At 42.0% G+C, this 20000-nt stretch overlaps 1 protein-coding gene across 1 annotated transcript in view; it reads left to right on the top strand.

Annotated features, from left to right (window-relative positions):
* Positions 1 to 20000, top strand: part of LOC125289303 (receptor-type tyrosine-protein phosphatase delta) — a 109151-nt gene that overhangs the window by 30616 nt on the left and 58535 nt on the right. The window contains exons 6-17 of the mRNA XM_048236057.1: positions 140 to 148; positions 1264 to 1281; positions 3812 to 3922; positions 5440 to 5451; positions 8853 to 9122; positions 11416 to 11997; positions 12539 to 12684; positions 13240 to 13384; positions 15278 to 15583; positions 16602 to 16795; positions 18034 to 18060; positions 19042 to 19159. Of these exons, the coding sequence (XP_048092014.1) occupies positions 140 to 148; positions 1264 to 1281; positions 3812 to 3922; positions 5440 to 5451; positions 8853 to 9122; positions 11416 to 11997; positions 12539 to 12684; positions 13240 to 13384; positions 15278 to 15583; positions 16602 to 16795; positions 18034 to 18060; positions 19042 to 19159 (1938 nt within the window). The remainder of the gene's footprint in view (positions 1 to 139; positions 149 to 1263; positions 1282 to 3811; positions 3923 to 5439; positions 5452 to 8852; positions 9123 to 11415; positions 11998 to 12538; positions 12685 to 13239; positions 13385 to 15277; positions 15584 to 16601; positions 16796 to 18033; positions 18061 to 19041; positions 19160 to 20000) is intronic.

The raw sequence follows: 20000 nt of genomic DNA, 5'->3' as shown, positions 1-20000 counted from the left end.
ATCCTTTGCAGTAGAATCTATTAAGCGTTAACCATTAACCATGACAAAAAAAGCTAAAGCTCTGTATTAAGCTTAAGAAATATAATATACTCATATGTTCTATGCTGTCTTTCTTCTCTCTGTATTTTTAAATCTACAGAATCCTTTGGTAAGTGCTTAGCTTTGAAGCACACCTCACTCCCCACTAATGTTCTCATGTCTCAAACTACTCGTATTAATTGAAAATGCATGGCATGCATTTTACTAACTGTTAGCGTAGTTATCAGGTAGTAGTATGTCACATATAAAAAACTACACACACATACACACACACACACACACTCACACATAAATACACACACATACAGTAGTTATAGTAGCAGACATAAAGACACACAGACACACACTCACATACACTTAAACCCTGACCAGGATTTGGTAAAAGACACTAGAACTAGATCATTTAGATGTAGCTTAGCAAAACTAGCCTCACCTTAGCAAAAATACACTCCCTGTATCTGCCCCTCCCCCTTCCTGTATGGTGCACTCAATGGTTCACTCAACCACCTGTTCACTTACCCACCCAACCACTCACCCACTCACTCACTTACTCTCTCACTCCCTCACGTACTCAACATACTCACTATGTCACTTTGCTCAGTCTTTTGATGTGATCGATCTAAGCTAGCCATCCGCTTGGTTGCCCCCCTCCCACACACAGAAGATTTAAAGAAAAAAAAAGAATAAAAAAAAAAAAGATAAACTAAAATGAAATCCTTGGGGCGAGATCAGTTCTCCTGCTTTTCCTGGGTTGGGCCGAAGGGTCAAATAAACCTCCTCCGCCTCCCTCTCCCTGCCCTCATAACCAACCACTTCTGCCCTTCCCCCGAAGCAACTGGTTTCCAAAAATCACGCCAATTCTGCAACATCTGCACAAAGAGAAACATCTGAAGCAAAATTGTGACAAGCACATGGCGCTTTCCCACCTTCCCTGTGTTAAACCACTGTACAAAGTTGCTCTTTGACCTGCCAAACTGCTTCCTGTGCTATCTACCTTTGATTATACCTGTTCTTTGCCAGTAGAATCAATCAATCTCTTCTTCTACATCTCTCTCTCTCCCTCTCTCTATCTCTCTTTCTATCTCTCCCCTTTCCCTGTAGTACCTTTATTTACGTACTCTGTTAAAATCTAATTGAATTCTTCTTCCAAAGCCCCCAGCCTCTTTCTCCTCGTACTAATGCTTCTTCTTTCTAATCTTATTTGCATTCATATTATCCACCCAGGTGGTACACCAATAAGAGGTAAGAGTGCTGAACTGACGTTCACAGAATGAAAAAAAAAAAAAATTCATTCTTGCTGTCTACCCATTCCATCCACCCCGCTCGTCTCCATGTCTTCAGCCCGTCTTCTCACCCCTAAACTCCCCCCTCTCTCCCCAAATCTCATTACTTTTCCAATCAACCTATTCCAATCTCTTCTTTTTTTCTTCCTTCATTTACGTTCTGTCTATTCGTTCCATTTTGGTCTATCCATCCAAGTCCCCATGCTTTTTTTTCCCCCCTTTTTTTTCCTTGATAATTATGTTTGTTTTTCGGTTCAAGTAGCTTTTCTCGGTTCGGTTTGTTTTCTTTCATTTTAAGTACCGCTTACTTGCGATATGCTCACTGCTACACAATGAAGCATATCCAATGACGTGTTTTGTTTTTTTTTTTTTTTTCCCTCCCCTACTTCTATTTTTCCCCCCACTTTTCATTTTTTGTTTTCTTTTTGGCCATAGCGATTACTCATGTGTCCCTCTTTTTGTCCAACTAAAACAACCAAACATTTTTCCCCCCTTAGCTGGTCTTGTTCAGCACTAGCATAAGCGCAGATGACCCAGGAGGTGTTCAGGGGGTCAGAAGACACCATGGCCCTCTTCTCTGCCACTTTTTAAATTATTATTATTATTTTTATTTTTACACTTCCAAAGAACTTCTTTCTGTCTTTGCCAACTTTTTTTTTACTCCTCTACTCTATTCACTTTCCTCTACCTGTAACCTTCTCAAAAAAAGCCCAAACAACTACTTTTTTGATAAAGTTTACAACGGTGCTTTTTTCTTCTTTCACACCTGTATTTTTATTCTTGATTTTGTTGGGTTGAAGGCTACATTTGCTTTTTTGACATTTTTGTTATTTTTATTCTTCAGGGTTTGGGGAAAGACTAAAGGATCATGCTGGCAGAGTGTGTTTTGTCATTTTTGACGAGTGACAAGGAGTTCGGAGTTGGTTTATGATTAAGTGATTTTTCCCCCCCTTTCGAGTCATGTGACACCCCACTGCTGATCCCATTGGTGGATTTTTATGGGTGTCCCTTCTAGCTTATGGAACCTATGGCAGTGGTCGGGTGAATTTCTTGTTGGCTCAGGCCATTTTGAATTTTGACATCTAATACAATTGCATTTTATTTTTCAGCTAAGGGTTGTCAAAAGGTTGTAAGTTGTACCGACATACGTTTCTTGTTCTTTGGAGAGATTTGCATGTCAAATATTTTGTTCCAGAGGGTAATATATTGGTCTCAATAATCATTATGCCTCTATGACACATTTTCCCCTCGTATTCCAGCAGCAATTTTTAATATACATTTTTTGTAAATGCTGCATTTTTTAACCCGTTTTTAATTCCCATTCCCCCCCTATTGACAATTGATCTTTGTGATTGGATATGCTAAATTTCATAACTTGAAATTTATTTACTTTTAATTGTTCCCCCCTTGTTATGCTGCTTTTGTATATTGTAAACCTCTTTTGTTTGACTCATGCTTCCCCGAAGCAGTCTCACTCATTTCCATGTAAACAAGTCCAGTGAAATGTTGTATATTGCAGGGCTAGCCCCATCCTTAAAACTGTTAAAACATCTCTAAATAGAGACAAGAGAAATACGACCATCATAATTTTCCAGGCAATAGTTATACAAATATAACAATTCCCTAAAATTACATCATGTAGTTTTGATGTGATGTAATGCTGGCCTTACAGATTAAGGCCTTAGAGAAACCCTGCAACATGTATGTGTCCTTTTTTCCATCATCGTGACGTGCAATATGTAATTTGGTGAAGCAATGGATGGTTTTCCGTACAACAACCAAATGTCTATTGTCAGTGCTTTCCCAAACCTTTCTACAGGCCTGGTTGTGACGTTAAAATACTGATACAGCAGTAAACATTATAAGGGATGAGCACTAAACAGATCAAAATGATTTGTACTTCCTTGGATAACGACTGACTGAGACAACATATTCACACCGTAGTGCAAATTTGTTAGTGGTCTAAATTTGAAATAATGTTAGAGATCAATTTCTCCTTGAAACGCCAGGCCTGAAGAAGACAGGGGATCAAAAGTACTGCAGTAGGGATTTCAAGGCCTAAGCTATGCTCTTCGACGGAAACTGTGAGCATCCTAGTGACTCGGTGGGGCAATTTATCCTCTTTTGCCCCTATTATTTTCATCTGAGCCATCTATCTATACGAGACATGCTTTGCCTCTTCATATAGGTTAAGCCAAAGTGTAGAAGGCTCCGTAGAAGATGCTTTTTTAATCAGCGGTATATTTAAAGGATTTCAGGCTTAGACTGCCAGTCACCACCGGCCCTTTATTGAAAGTTAATGAATCTAAACTGCAGAAGCTTAGCAGACATTAACAGCAAGTACAGTAGGGTGGCGAAACACTTCCTCCACTCGTGGCTAGAGGAAAAAAAAGGGGGGGGTGAGATAAGGAGAAGTTGATTGTCCCTGTTGCCAATGGCGATGACCTTTAACCCCTGGTGCCCCCACCGTGCCTTCTGTTCTCACCTAGGAGCCCTCCAGATCGAGCTGAGCGAGGAGTCGGACCAGGGGAAGTACGAGTGTGTGGCCACCAACAACGATGGCACCCGCTACTCCGCCCCGGCTAACTTATACGTCAGAGGTAGGAGCCGAGAGGTGCCGCTCGGCATCTCTACTGTGAGAAAGGAATCAGTAAAACATTCTGGGTTGTAAAAAAAAACTGACAAAGAGTTATCATCTAGCTAATTAAGCATTAAAGATGAAGGAGTCTTAAGTGAAGCGGTACAGAAGGAGCTTATGTTTGTAAGTATTGTCTGTTGCATTTTGCAGTGTCTTCCTTGCACTGATTGGAACCTGTTTGTTGTGACAAACCTGTGCACATTTGATTTGTTTTGGTTTCGATTTCCGTTGGGTTTTCCTGAATCTTATGACTTGGTTGCCTGGAGTGTGACTAATGACCTTTAACCTTAACCTTTGACCTGTAACCTTGAGGCCTAGGGGCGAGGGGTGCACCCCCCAAACCCCCATGGCCATTCTCCTGCTCTATCCCAGCAGCGGCCCTGACTGATTTGTTGACATTTATTTTCTCTCTTCTTTTTTTTTCTCTTCCTTCCTAAAAGAGTCATTGTTTTTGGTTAAAAAGGTTTTAAAAGGAAGTTAACTTAGTAGTATCTGATAGACATTTATAGTATTATCTGACACATTTTAACTAGTGATATTAAACATATATTAACTGCAATATTGATTCGAACATAAGCAGAGATGTTTATGACTAGATCAGCCAGAGTTTTTAGTGCAGTTTAGGTGTAATGTGAAATGCATAATATATTATATTTTATTAGTTGAGGAGATGCATTGGCTTTCAACTCAGAGTCTTTATTGTCCTATAAATATCACCACTTTAAAATAAAAGTACTATTCTAAAAGAGTGCTGTAAAAATGTAAGGACATCATATTGTACCATGGAAATGGTGAGGAATGAGGTAATTTGATAATAATGTAATTTATATTATGAAGGTCATTGTACAAACTCCTCCACTAAATTATTTCATGTGTATTAAATGTTATATTAAGTTAATAAATGACCTTACTGCAGGTATTTATTTATATATGTAATTTACTATATTTCCTATATGATTCCGTCCCAGTTTATTGCTATTTCAAATAAACTTAAGCAATCAGCAATTCTGAACACACATATTTATTTCCAGTATCACCAAAGACATCTTAATTAGATTTAAACAAAATGATCAAATTGACCGAATTAAAGCAAAATAACAGTGTTCCACAAAAGTGTAACCTAGAGACTGGGACAGAATTATAAATGTACTGTATAGTTTTCACAGAATTTTTAATGTAAACTTCTGAAACATGTAACGTTAGATGTTCTCCATTAGTCATAAACTCATATATGGCTTTTTAGGGTAGTGTGAGGGGCAGCCATCTTTGACCAGTTGTTGTGATGGCGATAGAGGTTATTTTTCTTTTACCCTCTATGTGAGAAAACGGAAGAAAAGAGATGTTTTTGTTTTTCCTTCTCTGCTAAGCGGTTTGACCTTGACCTTGAACATGGCCTTTTTACTCTCTCTGTGTTTTCCCTGTTTTTCTCCTGTTTCTCATTTCATTGTGTTCTGCATCAAACTCCCTACAATCCCTCAGAGCTGCGAGAAGGTTGGTGTGTTTTTACTTTCTAACAACTCACTAAAACAAACCACTATAACAAGCAAACAGACAAACAAACAACTTAGACAGGAAGCTTGAGAGCCACACAAACAAAATGAATGTAGCTGTACATGTATGTTTGTTCAAAGTCGCGTTGGTGTTTATTTCTTGATGTTTTTTTTTTGTACATTTTGTTCCGTTATGTTTTCACATCATTAGAGAAAGCCTGATATGTTTTTTTTCCCCTATATGTTGTGGAGTAGAGAATGCCTTCTCCCCCTTGTTTCCTGATATGTTTCTCTGATGCCTGACTGTCTAAAAAGTGGTGCATGTAATACTATGAGAATGAGAATGTGCATTCTGTATCTAAGGGCGGGATGGGTCTGGGTGGAGGGGTTTGCATGGTGATCTGTCTAATGCTGGAGCTGAGAGCTGCACACTGCCCTCTAACCTTCCATGGAGAACTTCCAAGTTGTCAGTGATCCTGCTTCGTTACTCAGACACGCCCCATGTGCCAGCTGGGTCATTGGACATTGTAGCGATCCACGGTATTATGTCCCTTATCTCAAAACAGAAAAAAAAAGATGAAGGACTTTGTTCTTCATTCCAATGTAGCTCTGATTCTCTCTGATCTCCCCATACACCTCCTCAGGGAGTCGGATAATTAAAGATTTATGTCAGAATTGATCTCCGCACATCTGAACTGTATCTGATCCCAAAGACATCAACAAATAGTCACTTAATGCTTGGTTCTAGGCTATACAAAGCAAATCAAATTATATCAAGTCAGAACTCTAAATCAGCGATTGCGGACTGAAATTGCCATGCTGAGTTGACACTACTGAGACTTCTTAATCATTTTTGTAAATTCTACCTTCTCAGTCATAGTGAGTAAATGCTGACAGATGTACACAATGCACATACCTATCAATATGCACTCTGAAATAGTCTCTCTCTCTCTCTCTCTCTCTCTCTCTCTCTCTCTCTCCCTTGACACCTTCTCCCAAGTGCTTAATGGGAATCTAATGAAAGAATGATGTATTTCCTGCGTCTTCCTCCAGACTTGACAAATGTAATGATATTTAAACGAATAGGGTAACATTATGTCTTTGGGGAATGTGATTCAATTGGAAATTAATTAAATATGAGAAGAAAAAAAATGGGAGGAAAGTTGTACTTAATAATGCAGGGAGTTATCTTTTTCCCCTCCTCTCTCTCTCTCTCTCTCTCTCTCTCTCTCTCTCTCTCTCTCTCTCTCTCTCTAAAAGGAACAGAAGACAAAAAACTGGTATATCATCTCCAGTAATTAAAATAAAACTTATGGTTCTACTTTTTTTTAATCCAAAAGCAAGCACAAGTCTTCCACTTCAGCACCACCAAACAATAATGAGATGTGTTTTTGGAGATGTCAGTGTCTTCAGTCCATCACGTTAATAGACAAACACCACGTTGGCGTGAAATAAAAAAAAAAAAAGCGAGGATAAGCCTGTCGACATGAAATTAGTCCAAGCTCATCGGGGTGAGCAGTGCAGGCACACAGAGGCCCATGTAATTTTAATTAAAAACGATCCCACGCGGAAAGAGCCTCTCTCTTCACGAAACCAGCAGCAGAGGTTAACCCACCAAGCGTTATGGTGATTAATCTCACCGCGCGGTTCAGACTAGGGCAAAACCATAAACTAAAAGAGACAAGTGCCACCGAAAAACTCATCCAGGACTCGAGGGCTGACCCATGACTATCCTTGACCGGTATCCCAGAATGCAAAGCTCCTGGGACCCCCACCCACCTCCACCCCACCCCCGTGCTGAGTACCAAAAGCAGGATCACTGGCAGCCATTCCTTCCTCCCCCCCCCTCCCCCGCCTCTCTCTCTCTCTCTCTCCCTCTCTATGTCCCCCTTTCCCTTTCCAACCCTCTCTCTCCTGACCAGCAGTTTGGCTGTTATCTAGCCTTTCATTCGCCCCTCTTTTTATTGTTGCTAGGACAACCACCTCTCCTGGAGCTAATCCAAGTAAACAAAGCTTGCCCCATCAGGTCCTCATCTCCAGTCTGTTTACCCTCTGTCTCACTCCCACTTCCTCTTCGCCATGGCACCCCGTGTTCCGTCGCCCTGCAGGGCATATCCCCCACAGTGATGCCAGTCACGGAGCCCTGGGCACGCCTTGGCAACCCAGAGTTTTAGTAGATGCCCCCCCTGTTTGTTTCCATGCAACCCAACCCTTGCAATCTAACCCTGGTGGCGTTGACTTGCTCTCTCTCTCTCTCTCTCTCTCTCTCTCTCTCTCTCTGTTTTCCTTCTCTTTCCTCATTGCTCTCTTGCTTCTCTGTTTTCTCTCTGTTTTTAACTCTTCTCTCCTCCCTGTGTGGTTATGATGTCTCTTCTCTCTCTGGGTTCCAAATGTGTCTGCCTGCCTGACCAAGTTCTGCTGTGTGTTTGCTGTGCATGACAGACTGCCTGTCGCACGTCCTGCCTGGATCAGATGTTCTATATTCATATGCACATGTTATGCATTTAAATTATCCGTCCATCATGTATCATATGTTTTGTTTTTTTGCTATTTTTCATTTCAAATCGTGTGATTTTATTTTAATTATTATTATTTTTATTCTTTATTTAGACATGTTCATTCTTTATTAATTTGGGCATTCAAAAGTCTTTGAGACTGTGACCACTTTTTGGAACGAGTCAGAGAAGCTACAACCACAAAGTTGCTCTCTCTCTCTCACGAGTGTTATGCTGCTGTCATGGGGGCTGACCCCCCTCCCCCCTCTCCTGTGCTTTGTGATGCTGAGGTGGGGACACATTTTTATTCTCTGTGTGTTTGATGTGACGATACGTCTGAGCGTTATCCTCACATCAACTGGAAGTCTGCAGCATTGAAGTTGTGAGTCGCCCCTAACAACTGTGGTATGCTGTTGAACCTCCAGTTTACAACCTCGTGATTGGTCCTCTCAGCCTGTGTACCTGGTGCCCTCGTATGTGCATGGTGTTTGTGATCTTGTAGCTAGTTACAATCTTGAACCCACCCCTTGGGTATGGACGATGTATGAGTGTATGTGATTGAAAGATGTCATTCTTAACTCCCATCAGACTTTCATGGCTAAGTATACAGGACATGAATTGATAATTTAATATTATTTAATAACATTTTGCTAGCAAACAATGTAATTGTGGAGCTATTATCATATATACTATAATGTATAAGATATAGACGTGAATATCAAGCTAACATAATCATAATGTATTATACAGTAAGATACATGACTTGAAGTTCTTGTATTCTCCATTTAGGATTTAAGTATGATTAGCTATTGTCTGACACACACATTTCTGGGTGATGAATGCTCCCCACCTCCTTCTGGAGTTGTTGCGTCACTGTCGCCTGTGCTGTGTCTCTCTTCCTCTCCAGTGCGTCGGGTTCCCCCTCGCTTCTCCATCCCTCCGACGGACAGCGAAATAATGCCGGGCGGCAGCGTCAACATCACGTGCGTGGCGGTGGGCTCACCCATGCCCTACGTCAAGTGGATGCTGGGCTCTGAGGACCTGACCCCAGAGGACGACATGCCCATTGGCCGCAACGTGCTGGAGCTCACTGACGTGGTGCAGTCGGCCAACTACACCTGCGTCGCCATGTCCACACTGGGCGTCATCGAGGCCATGGCTCAGATCACTGTCAAAGGTACTACTGATGTGAATTACGTTTTGTCCATATGGATGGGATCTCAACAAAGACACTCCTTCAGGTTGTTTAGTTTTGTGAACTCCTTCAGGTTGTTTAGTTTTGTGAACTCCTTCAGGTTGTTTAGTTTTGTGAACTCCTTCTCCTTCAGGTTGTTTAGTTTTGTGAACTCCTTCAGGTTGTTTCTGTAGCCTACTTAAGAAAACTCCAAAATGAATCTTATAAGTTGAGTTTTCAAATTGTTTCTTGAAATACCCTTTGACAAGATTCTTAAAAACGTTCAGTCCTTTCACACAATGCAAAGGTGTTTCTGCTAGCAATAGCGATAGTTGAAATAAATTGATAAGGCATGTTGTTCAGATGTTCAGCTGATGTTCAGATCAGAAGTTGATGTTCAGATCGATGTGAGAATTCACCTGACTCACTCTGGATGTGATACAACATGGCTGGATGGGCTTTTGCCATGGCTTTTGCACATGAAGGTAGCTTTTTTCAATCAAAAATAGTGGCAGAAAACCTTTGAGTGTAAGAATTAGATCTTCACGCCACAAGATTGTCCTCTGTAGGAGAGGCCATTTCCGTCACTTCAAACGTTTCTACACAGATCCCCCATCTGCCTGTTCAATTTGTTACGAGCTTGGGCTTGGCACGCTTGAAAAAAGGCTTTTACTGTTAGGGAACAGCGGCCACTGCCAAGAGGGCCCTGTGTTTGTGAAGCGGCTAAGCTAACAAGGCTTCCACAGAGGCAAGACGTTAGCGCCGTTAGCGCTGAAGCTCTTACCTTTCAACATGCATGCAGTCTGATCTCAGCAGGCCGAAAGGAATCAAAGCAATGTTTAGTCTGTTTAGTCTTGTGTTTTCTTTTCTTTCCTTTTTATTTATTTTAGTTCTTATTATTTTTTTCATTTGATATCACTTTCATACTTTACAAAGACGTCGATGTGCTTCGGATGAAAGGTTAATGCCTCGGCGCTTTCCTTGGCAGTCAGCAAACTCCGGAACGTTCTGCCGTTCTCTCTCTCTTCCCAAGTCCCACTCTATGTCTCATGTTTCCCTGCCTGCTGAAGACATAACAAGAGGAGATTGGAGTCAAAATATACCCAACGCTCTCACAAGCAGCCACTGTGAGATGGTCCTTTGAGGCAAGCGAGCGCCCAGACCTCCTATCTCACACGGCCCATTATGTTGTTTGTGGAAATTAAAGCAGTAAATTGAAGGCCTGTGAATAATTGAAAAGCGGTGCTAAACCAAGAGAGATGCCACGGCTTGCCTGTCTGAGGTGGTCGCTGGGGGAATCACACAAGCCGTTGATGTCTGCTTCTTCTGTTTTTTTTTTATTTTTTTATTCCATTTACATAGTGAGCGCGTGAAGGGTGTGCCCATAGCTCTGTGTCTCTCTCTCGTTCTGGCTGTCGAGAAAAGGGAGCGCTCCATGCTACGACCTTTGGTGAAAACATTTTCCCGGGAGCATACAGGCAGTACATGATGTAGGAATGCTAATTTAACTGTCACCACGTTAGCCCCGCCATGTTATTCCAGCCCATGCTTTTCTTTACTGTTCCTTTGAAGTGAAAGCTGCACCGCTGGGCTTATCGAGCAGTGCTGTTTTATGATCACCCAGACAACACAGGTTTAGGAATGATTAAAGGAAGTGTGTTTTGGGTTGAAACATTTGTTGCATTTAGTCTCGCACCCAACAATTGTAAAATTAAACTAATGTACAGAAACAGATTTTTATTTATTTGCAATGCATTTACATTTGTGTTCACTATGAAAGTAGAAATAAACAAAAGTTTGCTTGTTTTGGAGTAATTTGTATAGTACATTAGCAAAGCACAGCCATAGATTTCTTTAGCACATGCATTGACTAGGAATGGTGTCTAAACCTTTGATAGTTTTACCCAGTAGCAGCTTTGCTGCTGTAGCCATTCTGAATGCAGCTTTTTAGAATGTAAAGCTGCCGAATGGGCCTGCATAGCTATTCCTTATCAGTTTCAATATGAGAACATCGTTTTTTGAGAACAATGTTCTGTTGATTATTGTATTTCTTTGGTGGCAACGGTACATCTGATCCTGTCTTTTGGGCAGTGGTGGTGTACTAACTAAAGAACTGGGCTACCAAGATGTAGCTAGAAAGGCATGGGTTCCATCATTGTGCTCCAGACCAAAGCACTTAACCCCTAGGGGGCTCTAAGGGGATTGTCTCTGCTATTGGTCTCTGTTATTCGCTTTGGATACAAGCTAGATTCATTAATAAATAATATATTGTTTTTCTTATTCTTTGATTCTCCAGCTCTACCCAAGCCTCCAGGGGTCCCCGTGGTAACTGAACGCACGGCGACCAGCATCACCCTCACCTGGGACTCTGGCAACCCAGAGCCTGTCTCCTACTACATCATCCAGCACAAGTCCAAGAACTCCGAGGACCCTTACAAGGAGATTGACGGCGTGGCCACCACCCGCTACAGCGTCGGCGGCCTCAGCCCATACTCCGACTACGAGTTCCGCGTGGTGGCGGTCAACAACATTGGCCGCGGGCCGTCCAGCGACGCCATCGAAGCCAAGACGGCAGAGCAGGCGCCCAGCACGGCGCCACGGCAGGTCCGAGGCCGCATGCTTAGCGGCACCACGGCCATCATCCATTGGGACGAGCCCGAGGAGGCCAACGGTCAGATCATGGGCTACCGGGTCTACTACACCAGCGAGCCCACGCATCAGGTCAACCAGTGGGAGAAGCAGATAGTCCGGGCCTCCAACTTCCTCACCATCCAAAATCTGACACCAAACAAGACATACTACATCAAGGTGCTGGCCTACACGTCAGTGGGAGACGGACCACTGTCCTCTGACCTACAGATTATCACCAAGACAGGAGGTGAGGTCAACAGCCTTGCAGGTGTATCCCTGTTTTTTTTCCTCTCTTTCCCCCCCCCCCCCCTCAGTCTACCTTTCCCTTCTTCTCTCACCTCTCTCTCGCTCTTGCTACAGTATGTCTTTCTTTCTTTCTTTCTTTCTTTCTTTCTTTCTTTCCTTCATTCTTTCTTGCTTTATTTATTTTTCTCACACTCTCTGTGTCTGTTTTTTTTTCTAATCCTCCCCTCCATTTCTTTTTTTTTCTTTCCTTCTCTATCATTTTCTTTCTTTCACTCACACTGAGCTGAGAAAAAATAAATGGCTCTTTTCATTTTGACCACAGCCGTAAACAATTGTAATCTCCAAGCGCAGTGCAGTGCAGCGCCAAGTTTCCTCTGCCTGCAGTACTGCCTTTGTGTAATGCCCGATTTGATTCGCAAGAAACGACAGTGCATGCATTTCAATTCATAATAAAAAGGAATCAGCAGCCATGTGGCCACCAGTTAAACTGTATATCCTTTCAACTCAATTATTTTTCTCTTTTTTTTCTTTTTCTCTTTCAGTTCCATCCCAGCCGACGGACTTCAAGGCGGAGGCTAAGTCTGAGACAAGTGTCCTGCTGTCTTGGGTAGCGCCCTCTCAGAATGGACAGGACAATCAAATTATGGGATATGAGCTGCTGTACAGGAAGAAGGATGAGAAAGAAGAGGCATGTCATTGATTCGCTCTCCACACATCTTGAAACAATAAGGCCATTAACCAGCCTGTGACCCCATTGAAAGATACTCTCTAAATTATATTTACCACCCACTTTTGCCATCTACCATTTTTTACCTATACAGTATCTATACTGAATGCAGCCTCACAATAAAGACGGGATAAAAGTGTTAAGTCAAGCAAAAAAAATGGAGGTCCAGTTGGAAATGCACTTTTATTTGTAACATTAAGATAATGTGCATTTCAGCATATATTATGCATTCACATTTTTATCAAACATAATGAATCAAAAATACACAATTTGCAATAATACTAGCAGTTCTAGTTTTGTTGCTGGCCTTAGCTTTAATCTTAGAAAATGTTATTGCATGAGACTAGCACCCCACCCCTCCCACACACACACCCCTGAAGCATTTATTTATCAGCATACTGACTTCAACCTCATAGCAAAGACATTCAAACAATGAATACAATTAGAGGTCTTGTTGACTTGTAAGGTCTTGTAAGGTCTGCGATCCCTTTCTCATTTTTCTCCCTCTTCCTCTAGAAGCGGGTGAGCTTTGAGCCCACGACCACCTACCTGCTGAAGGACTTGAAGCCCTTCAGCACCTACACGTTCCAGTTAGCGGCTCGCAGCAAACACGGCGTGGGAGCCTACACCAATGAGATCTCAGCTGAGACGCCCCAGACACGTAGGTCTCCTTCCACCGCTCAGACGTCGACCAATACAGGCAGAGCAGACAGAAAACTATTAAAAAATACTAACAATCAAAAATTATATTATATTATATTATATTATATTATATTATATTATATTATATTAGGTTCCATGTTTGAAAGCATCTAATAGCCCTAAGATGGCACTAGCTCTGGACTAAGCTAATGAGTAGGAAACCAGACGGGCTGGTGTTTTCGAAAATGGAATCACTTTGAAGCGTCTTGGGCCAGACCCAGGCGTTTGAAGGTCGTACGGCCCGCACACCACGCTCACTCTGAGCAGGGTGTGTGTTGGTGTGTGTGTGTGTGGACGCCGCCAGTGGCCATGGTGAGGAGAAGTCAATCGACAAGGTCACTTAATTTACTCCGGCATCCAGTCTGCTGTTGCTGCTGCTTTTTTGACGAGTTAGATCTTTGACACGGACCAATAACAAAGGCTTGAATTATTCATTCGCTCTCCTACAATGATCTGACACTCTTCCATTTGATTAGGGAAAGGGCGAAATCAGCCTATCACGAAAAAAAGAGCCTTGTCTTTTGACATCCAATGTCAGCCACAATACCCTGCTCGCATATTGCGATTGGGCTTTCTGCATCTATTCAAAGGGGCCGCTGTAATGAACTGAAACAGTGTTGTGGTGAAGTAATCAACTGCACTCTTTTTCCCCCTGGTTTCTTGGTGCCAAAATGAAACTACGTAAATAGTTGTGGCAAGCTCAAACGCAAAATGCAGTGACTGTAAACCAACATATTGCACTAAGAGGACCTCAGCTTTATGCCTAGGACACTCACAGATGACAATCAATTTCTATTTGGAAACACTCTTAAGCCAAAAAAAAGTTAATTTACAAAGATCTTTCATTGATATTTTGACACATTTGAATATAAACCTGGGGTCGTCTGTAGTAATGCAAAGGTGATAGACAAACAGGTAAGTAAGTATCAGCACTAGAACTAGATCCAGCAGTCAAGTTTGCCGATGGTGGTAGGTAAAGCCCATGCAAGATGCTAACAGTATGCACCATAGTGGGAATGTGACACAGGTTAGCTATTAGCATTTGCATGATGTAGCCTTGAGAGTGTTACACTTCAGTCTTGCTTCCTCGGAGCAGTCTCTTGTCGTGCTAGCAGGCTTTTACCACAAACCAACAGGCTTCGGAAAGGTTGGTGAGCAACATTACATTTTCAACTCTAAGAGAGCTGATAACATCAACCTTTATGGTTTTGGATTATGGTAACTGCTTGGAAAAAAAATGTTTGAACTATTTGTAATTTGTATATTCAAATAATATTTTCTTTTTGATTTGGGTTATAAAAATGTTCTGATTTAAAATTAGTCACTAATGGGTTTATTTAGAATTATATTAAGTTATATTATGTAGGGTATTTGTAGTAGTAGGATAATTTAGATATACAGAAAAGTAGGTAAAGGTAGGTTTTATATTGTGAAGGTTTCATCTCATCCATACATTTTCAACATGTGAGTTTATTCTGTTGATCTCCATTGGAAATCCAAGTTGTTGGTCTTTGACATTTTTCTCCATCCTAATATGTGAAACCTTGTTTTTTGTCAAACACCATTTTGCTTAACACATGAGTCTGGTCCTTGTGTTTTGTCTTCATTTTATTATCCATTTATTTTCCCTTATCCTTTTTTCTTTTGTGTTTGTGCGTTCCCACCATCATCCTTACCTCAAACAAACAACAACAACAAAAATCTGCCACTTCAACCCCTCTCTGAATCCCACCTTGAAAAAAAACAAACAAACGAACAAACAATCAAATCAAATATTTATATCCCAACCCGGAAATGGCTCATCCAATCAAATGGCAAACTTTTGCTGGATTCAACCCAACCCTCCAATCAGAACCCTCAGCTCCACCTCAGGATGTCAAGTGCTCTAGCCAGAGTTCCACCAACATTCTGGTAAGTTGGCGGCCACCCCCCATGGAACTTCAAAACGGAATCATTACCAAGTACGCCATCCAGTACGGCGCCACGGAGGGAGAAGACTTGGCCACAAGGCAAATCTCGGACATCCCCCCGGAATCCACCCAGTACCTCTTGGAAAACTTGGAAAAATGGACAGAGTACCGCGTGACCGTGACCGCCCACACTGACGTAGGGCAGGGCCCCGAAAGCTTGCCCCAACTCATCCGAACAGAGGAGGATGGTATGTCCTACTTGCCTGCTTGCCCCTCTGCAAACCTGCCCCAAATGCCCTTTCCAAACACTGCTAGCAGCACCCAACCTCCCACACTCTGCCAGTCTTAACACCAGTCCGAATCCTCCCTCAGCAAACTAACCCTTTTAACTTGCATCCCCTACTTTTTTAACAGCTACAGTGCTACTTTTATCTTGCTTTATTATCGTTTAGTACTAACCTGGACCCCAAGGTCTATAGAGAGCTTTCTTTTTTGTAAACACAATTTTTGACATTTTTACCAGTGCTGTCATTGAAGAAGTCAGTTTCAACACATGATATGGCATTTTTTTCCACCCGCAACCAATGTCTGGCTCTGTCTGGCCTTAAACTCTTCCAACTCTCCCAACTGTCATTTTTGAAGCGTTTTTTTTTTTTTTTTTACTTAAGAATTTTTTTATGAAGATTTTCTTTCTTCATTTTTTTTTTGCTAGATTTTCCCTAATTGGACTGTTTGAAACATGCCTCTGAAACATGCCCAGTTATTCGACAGTGGGAATCATACTCTATGGAAGGAATGGCCCATGGTAGCATTTTCTCTTTTTTTCCCTTTTTTTGTTTCAATTTTTCTCCAAACGCCTTCATAGCCAAATTCTTTGATGGTGCTTCAAAAAATCTTTTTTGAAGCGCCTCTATTTTGGCTCCTTTTTGTCTATTTTACCAAATACATTTTTATTCCATGTTTTTAATCCACTACTACCATTTTTTTAATGTCTTTAAAAAAAGCAAAACATGAGTCAGTGGTAAGACTTTTTTTGGGGTTGCTTAGATTTTTTTTTTTTCCTTGCCATTGTTGAAATATCAATGTCATACAGTACTCGTTACAGTATCCTACCCTTTTGTAGATATTTTTTGCTTTTATTTTTTCACTGCTGCGTTTTGGCTCTTGGGAGTTGGGCTTCCAGGAGGGGGGTGTAGCATAAGGGTGGGGGCGCGTGGGCTCTGTAATCCTGACCTGTCTCTTTCTATCCTCCCATGGTTCCTCCAGTGCCCAGTGGCCCCCCTCGCAAAGTTGAGGTGGAGCCCGTCAACTCCACGTCAATAAAAGTGATGTGGCGCTCACCAGTGTCCAACAGGCAGCACGGGCAGATCCGCGGATACCAGGTGCACTATGTCAGGATGCTAAATGGGGAGGCCATGGGACAGCCAATTATCAAGGACATCCTGATAGACGATGCTCAGGTAGGTGCTCTCACATTCGTCTCACATCTACCCTCTCTCTCTCTCATCTACTCTCTCTCTCTCTCTCTGTGTCTCTCTCTCTCTCTCTCTCTCTCTCTCTCTCTCTGTCTCTCTCTCTATCTCTCTCTCTCTCTCTCTCTCTCTCTCTCTCTCTATCTCTCTTTCTCCATCTGTCTTTCACTCTCTCTCTCGGCCTCTGTCTCTCTGTCTCTCTCTCTCTCTCTCTCTCTCTCTCTCTCTATATCTGTCTATCTCTCTTCTTCCTCTGTTTTTCTTTGTTTTTCTTTGTTTTGTTTTTTTGCTGTTTTGGTCTGTTTATAGTCACCATGATAGACATCCCCTTGCTAATCTCAACAGCAGGGCGAAAAGTTACTCCTTTGATTAACAATGAAGGTGGTGGTGGTGGTGGTGGTGGGGGGGGGGGTGTGGGGGGTGGGGGGGGTATTGAAAGCAGAGGAAAATGAAATGGTCGCTTTGCACGTATTGGACTGTGAAAGCTTCTCTCCATTTCTGTGGGACGAGGGTGGGATTGGGAAATGAAAATAACACTGCATTGATGAAATAGAAAGGATAGCGAGCTGCTCCTATGCGGACGCGCCGGTGGACGTTCTCATTACCTCGAGCTGTCACCTGCGTGGCCACGTCGACATGATGTAAATGCAAAGAAATGGGAACCGTGATGGAATCTGCTCGTGTTACTGAGCACGGCTTGATTGCATTTTACAAGGGATGGGGCAAATTAGGCTGGAAAGATATGCACACACATACACATAATCTTAAGATTGCTCTCTGGCGAGCTATTTGAAGCATTCTAGTCTTTTCTTGCATAGCATGGCTTCAACGTGAAATTGAAATGACTTCTTATCAAGAGTAATGGGCCAAAGCCACAATACAAATGCTGTTTTCTGTTGTTTCATTTATTTGAAAATACTGTAGATCCAGATGCAAGTCTTGCAATTGTCTATGTGGAGCACACTATTAAGCACAGTGCATGCTATGATAAAACACTTAACTCCTGCTTTGCAGAACCATGAAAAAAAAAAAGGGTAAAATGTAGCACAGCACTTTCCAAAATAATGATCTCCTCCTGTTTCATTTGATCTGAATTTGTTTAGCTTTGTTTCTCATCATTGTTTTTTTTTTTTTATTGTTGATTTTGTAACTTGCCTTGTGTTTATTTATTGTCTTCTTTTTCTGCCCCCCCCCCCCCCCTGCTCCACCTCTCCAATCATGGTCAGTGGGAATATGATGATTCCACCGAACATGTGAGTAACTCTTGATGTGTGTTTTGAATATGATTTTTCCCACCTACACGCATGGATAAGGATAAACATATTATACATATTCACACTGTCCGTTACTATACAGACAGATAGACAGACAGACAGACAGATAGATAGATATATAGATAGATAGATAGATACTTTATTGACCCCCTTTATTGGGGGTTTCTCTCTTTACTCTTTGGGGTCCATATTTAGGCAATGTGGCAAAGTCAGTCATGAAACAAGCAGAGTGTTTTGTGCATGATCTAGCAATATTGGGTGTCATGTAGGAGCATTGAGGACCCACAGATGTTTGTGTATTATAGGATCTTGCTCGGGGTAGAAATTTAGCAAATACATTTTGTCAGGTTTTTAAATTAACATCATTTAGACCTTAAATTTTGCGCTTTGCTCGTCATTGAATCTTTGATTGAAAGTAGGGTCCTTTGTGTTAAAAACAACAAAAGTAAACTAACATAACGTTAGTCAGCATGATAGTTTCAGGAGTTGTGTATTGCTTTGTTCTTTTAGCTGACTAGCACAACATACTGCACTCAGTGAATCATGCAGTGCAATAGATCAATCAAGAGGATGGAGGTTGTGGGAAGGATCACCCATTTTTCCACCCATTTTGAAAAAAAAAAAAAAAAAACATTCCATTGTCACAGTATTCAAGCCTGTTATATGTATAGTTGACATTATTTGTGAGACCTCGTTGGAAAAAGAGGCCACTGAGTGAGTTGTGTTTGTGAATGACACATGGGCTCGCTTGTCTGTGTGCACAGCGAGGTAAAAATAACAACACTTTGAAATGCTTGCCTAACCCACTTCATGATGTAGTCCCTAACAACGTATGAATGTTCAAACACACACACACACACACACACACACACACACACACACACACACACACACACACACACACACACACACATGCGCGTTCATCATGAGTCCCCTCCTAACCCTGCTTGTGTTCCACAGGAGATGGTCCTTGTTGACCTGCTGGCTGAGACCACATACTCTGTCACCGTAGCTGCCTACACCACTAAGGGCGATGGGGCCCGTAGTAAGCCCAAGCTGGTCACCACCATGGGTGCAGGTAGGATAGCTGGCCTACTCTGTTTGTTTGTTGTTTGTTTTGTTGTTTGTTTGTTGTTTGTTTTGTTGTTTGTTTGTTTACCCAGTTAAAAGGGGCGGGGGTTCACTCAACAAATATTTTTCCAATGAAGCAATGTTACATATTGCACCTTAAAAAATACCTTCCCCCAGTCTAATCTGTGCATTTTAAATTGGACATAGAGGGCATAGAAGGACATAGATGTGACCCTTTTGATCTGACACATTGCTACTATCGACCATTCCTCCATGGATGGACCCGCAATTAGTATGTCAAGCTGAGTGTTGCCCCAGCATTCCAACCCTCCCACACACACACACACACACACACACACACTGACATACACACACATATCCCCAAAGCCAATATTAGACAGCCGCTTTAATCGTTTTCTCAATTATGACAGCAATTCCACTCAGCGAGCACAATGACATGAAGACCCACACAAAGAGAGAGGGGGAAGCTGATAGAAGTTAGTGTCAGAGACTGAAGGCTAAGGCTGAAGGGAGGTTGAAGAAAATAACTAAATGGACATGGCAGGCAGTGGTGTTATTGTTCGTGTAATGGTTGGCTGAAATGCATTGTTTTCATTGATGGCTTCGGGAGGTGAAATGAGGAAGGCTTGATTGGTGGCGTGCTTAACGGCATTGAGACAGCCACTGAAGTAATCTTGTTTCGTCTGCTCCGCGAAAGCCATCATAGCATTAGCTCTGTAATTACAGCCACAGAATAAGTTATGGAACTCCACTGTTTGACCCTGGCCGTGGCACTCAACTTTTCCCTACCCACGTTCTTATTAAGCTAGATAGAGTTTCTACTCAGT

The sequence above is a fragment of the Alosa alosa genome, chromosome 24, assembly GCF_017589495.1.
Source record: "Alosa alosa isolate M-15738 ecotype Scorff River chromosome 24, AALO_Geno_1.1, whole genome shotgun sequence".
Taxonomy (NCBI): domain Eukaryota; kingdom Metazoa; phylum Chordata; class Actinopteri; order Clupeiformes; family Clupeidae; genus Alosa; species Alosa alosa.
Note: the sequence above shows the minus strand (reverse complement) of the source record. Positions and strands in the feature narration are given on the sequence as shown.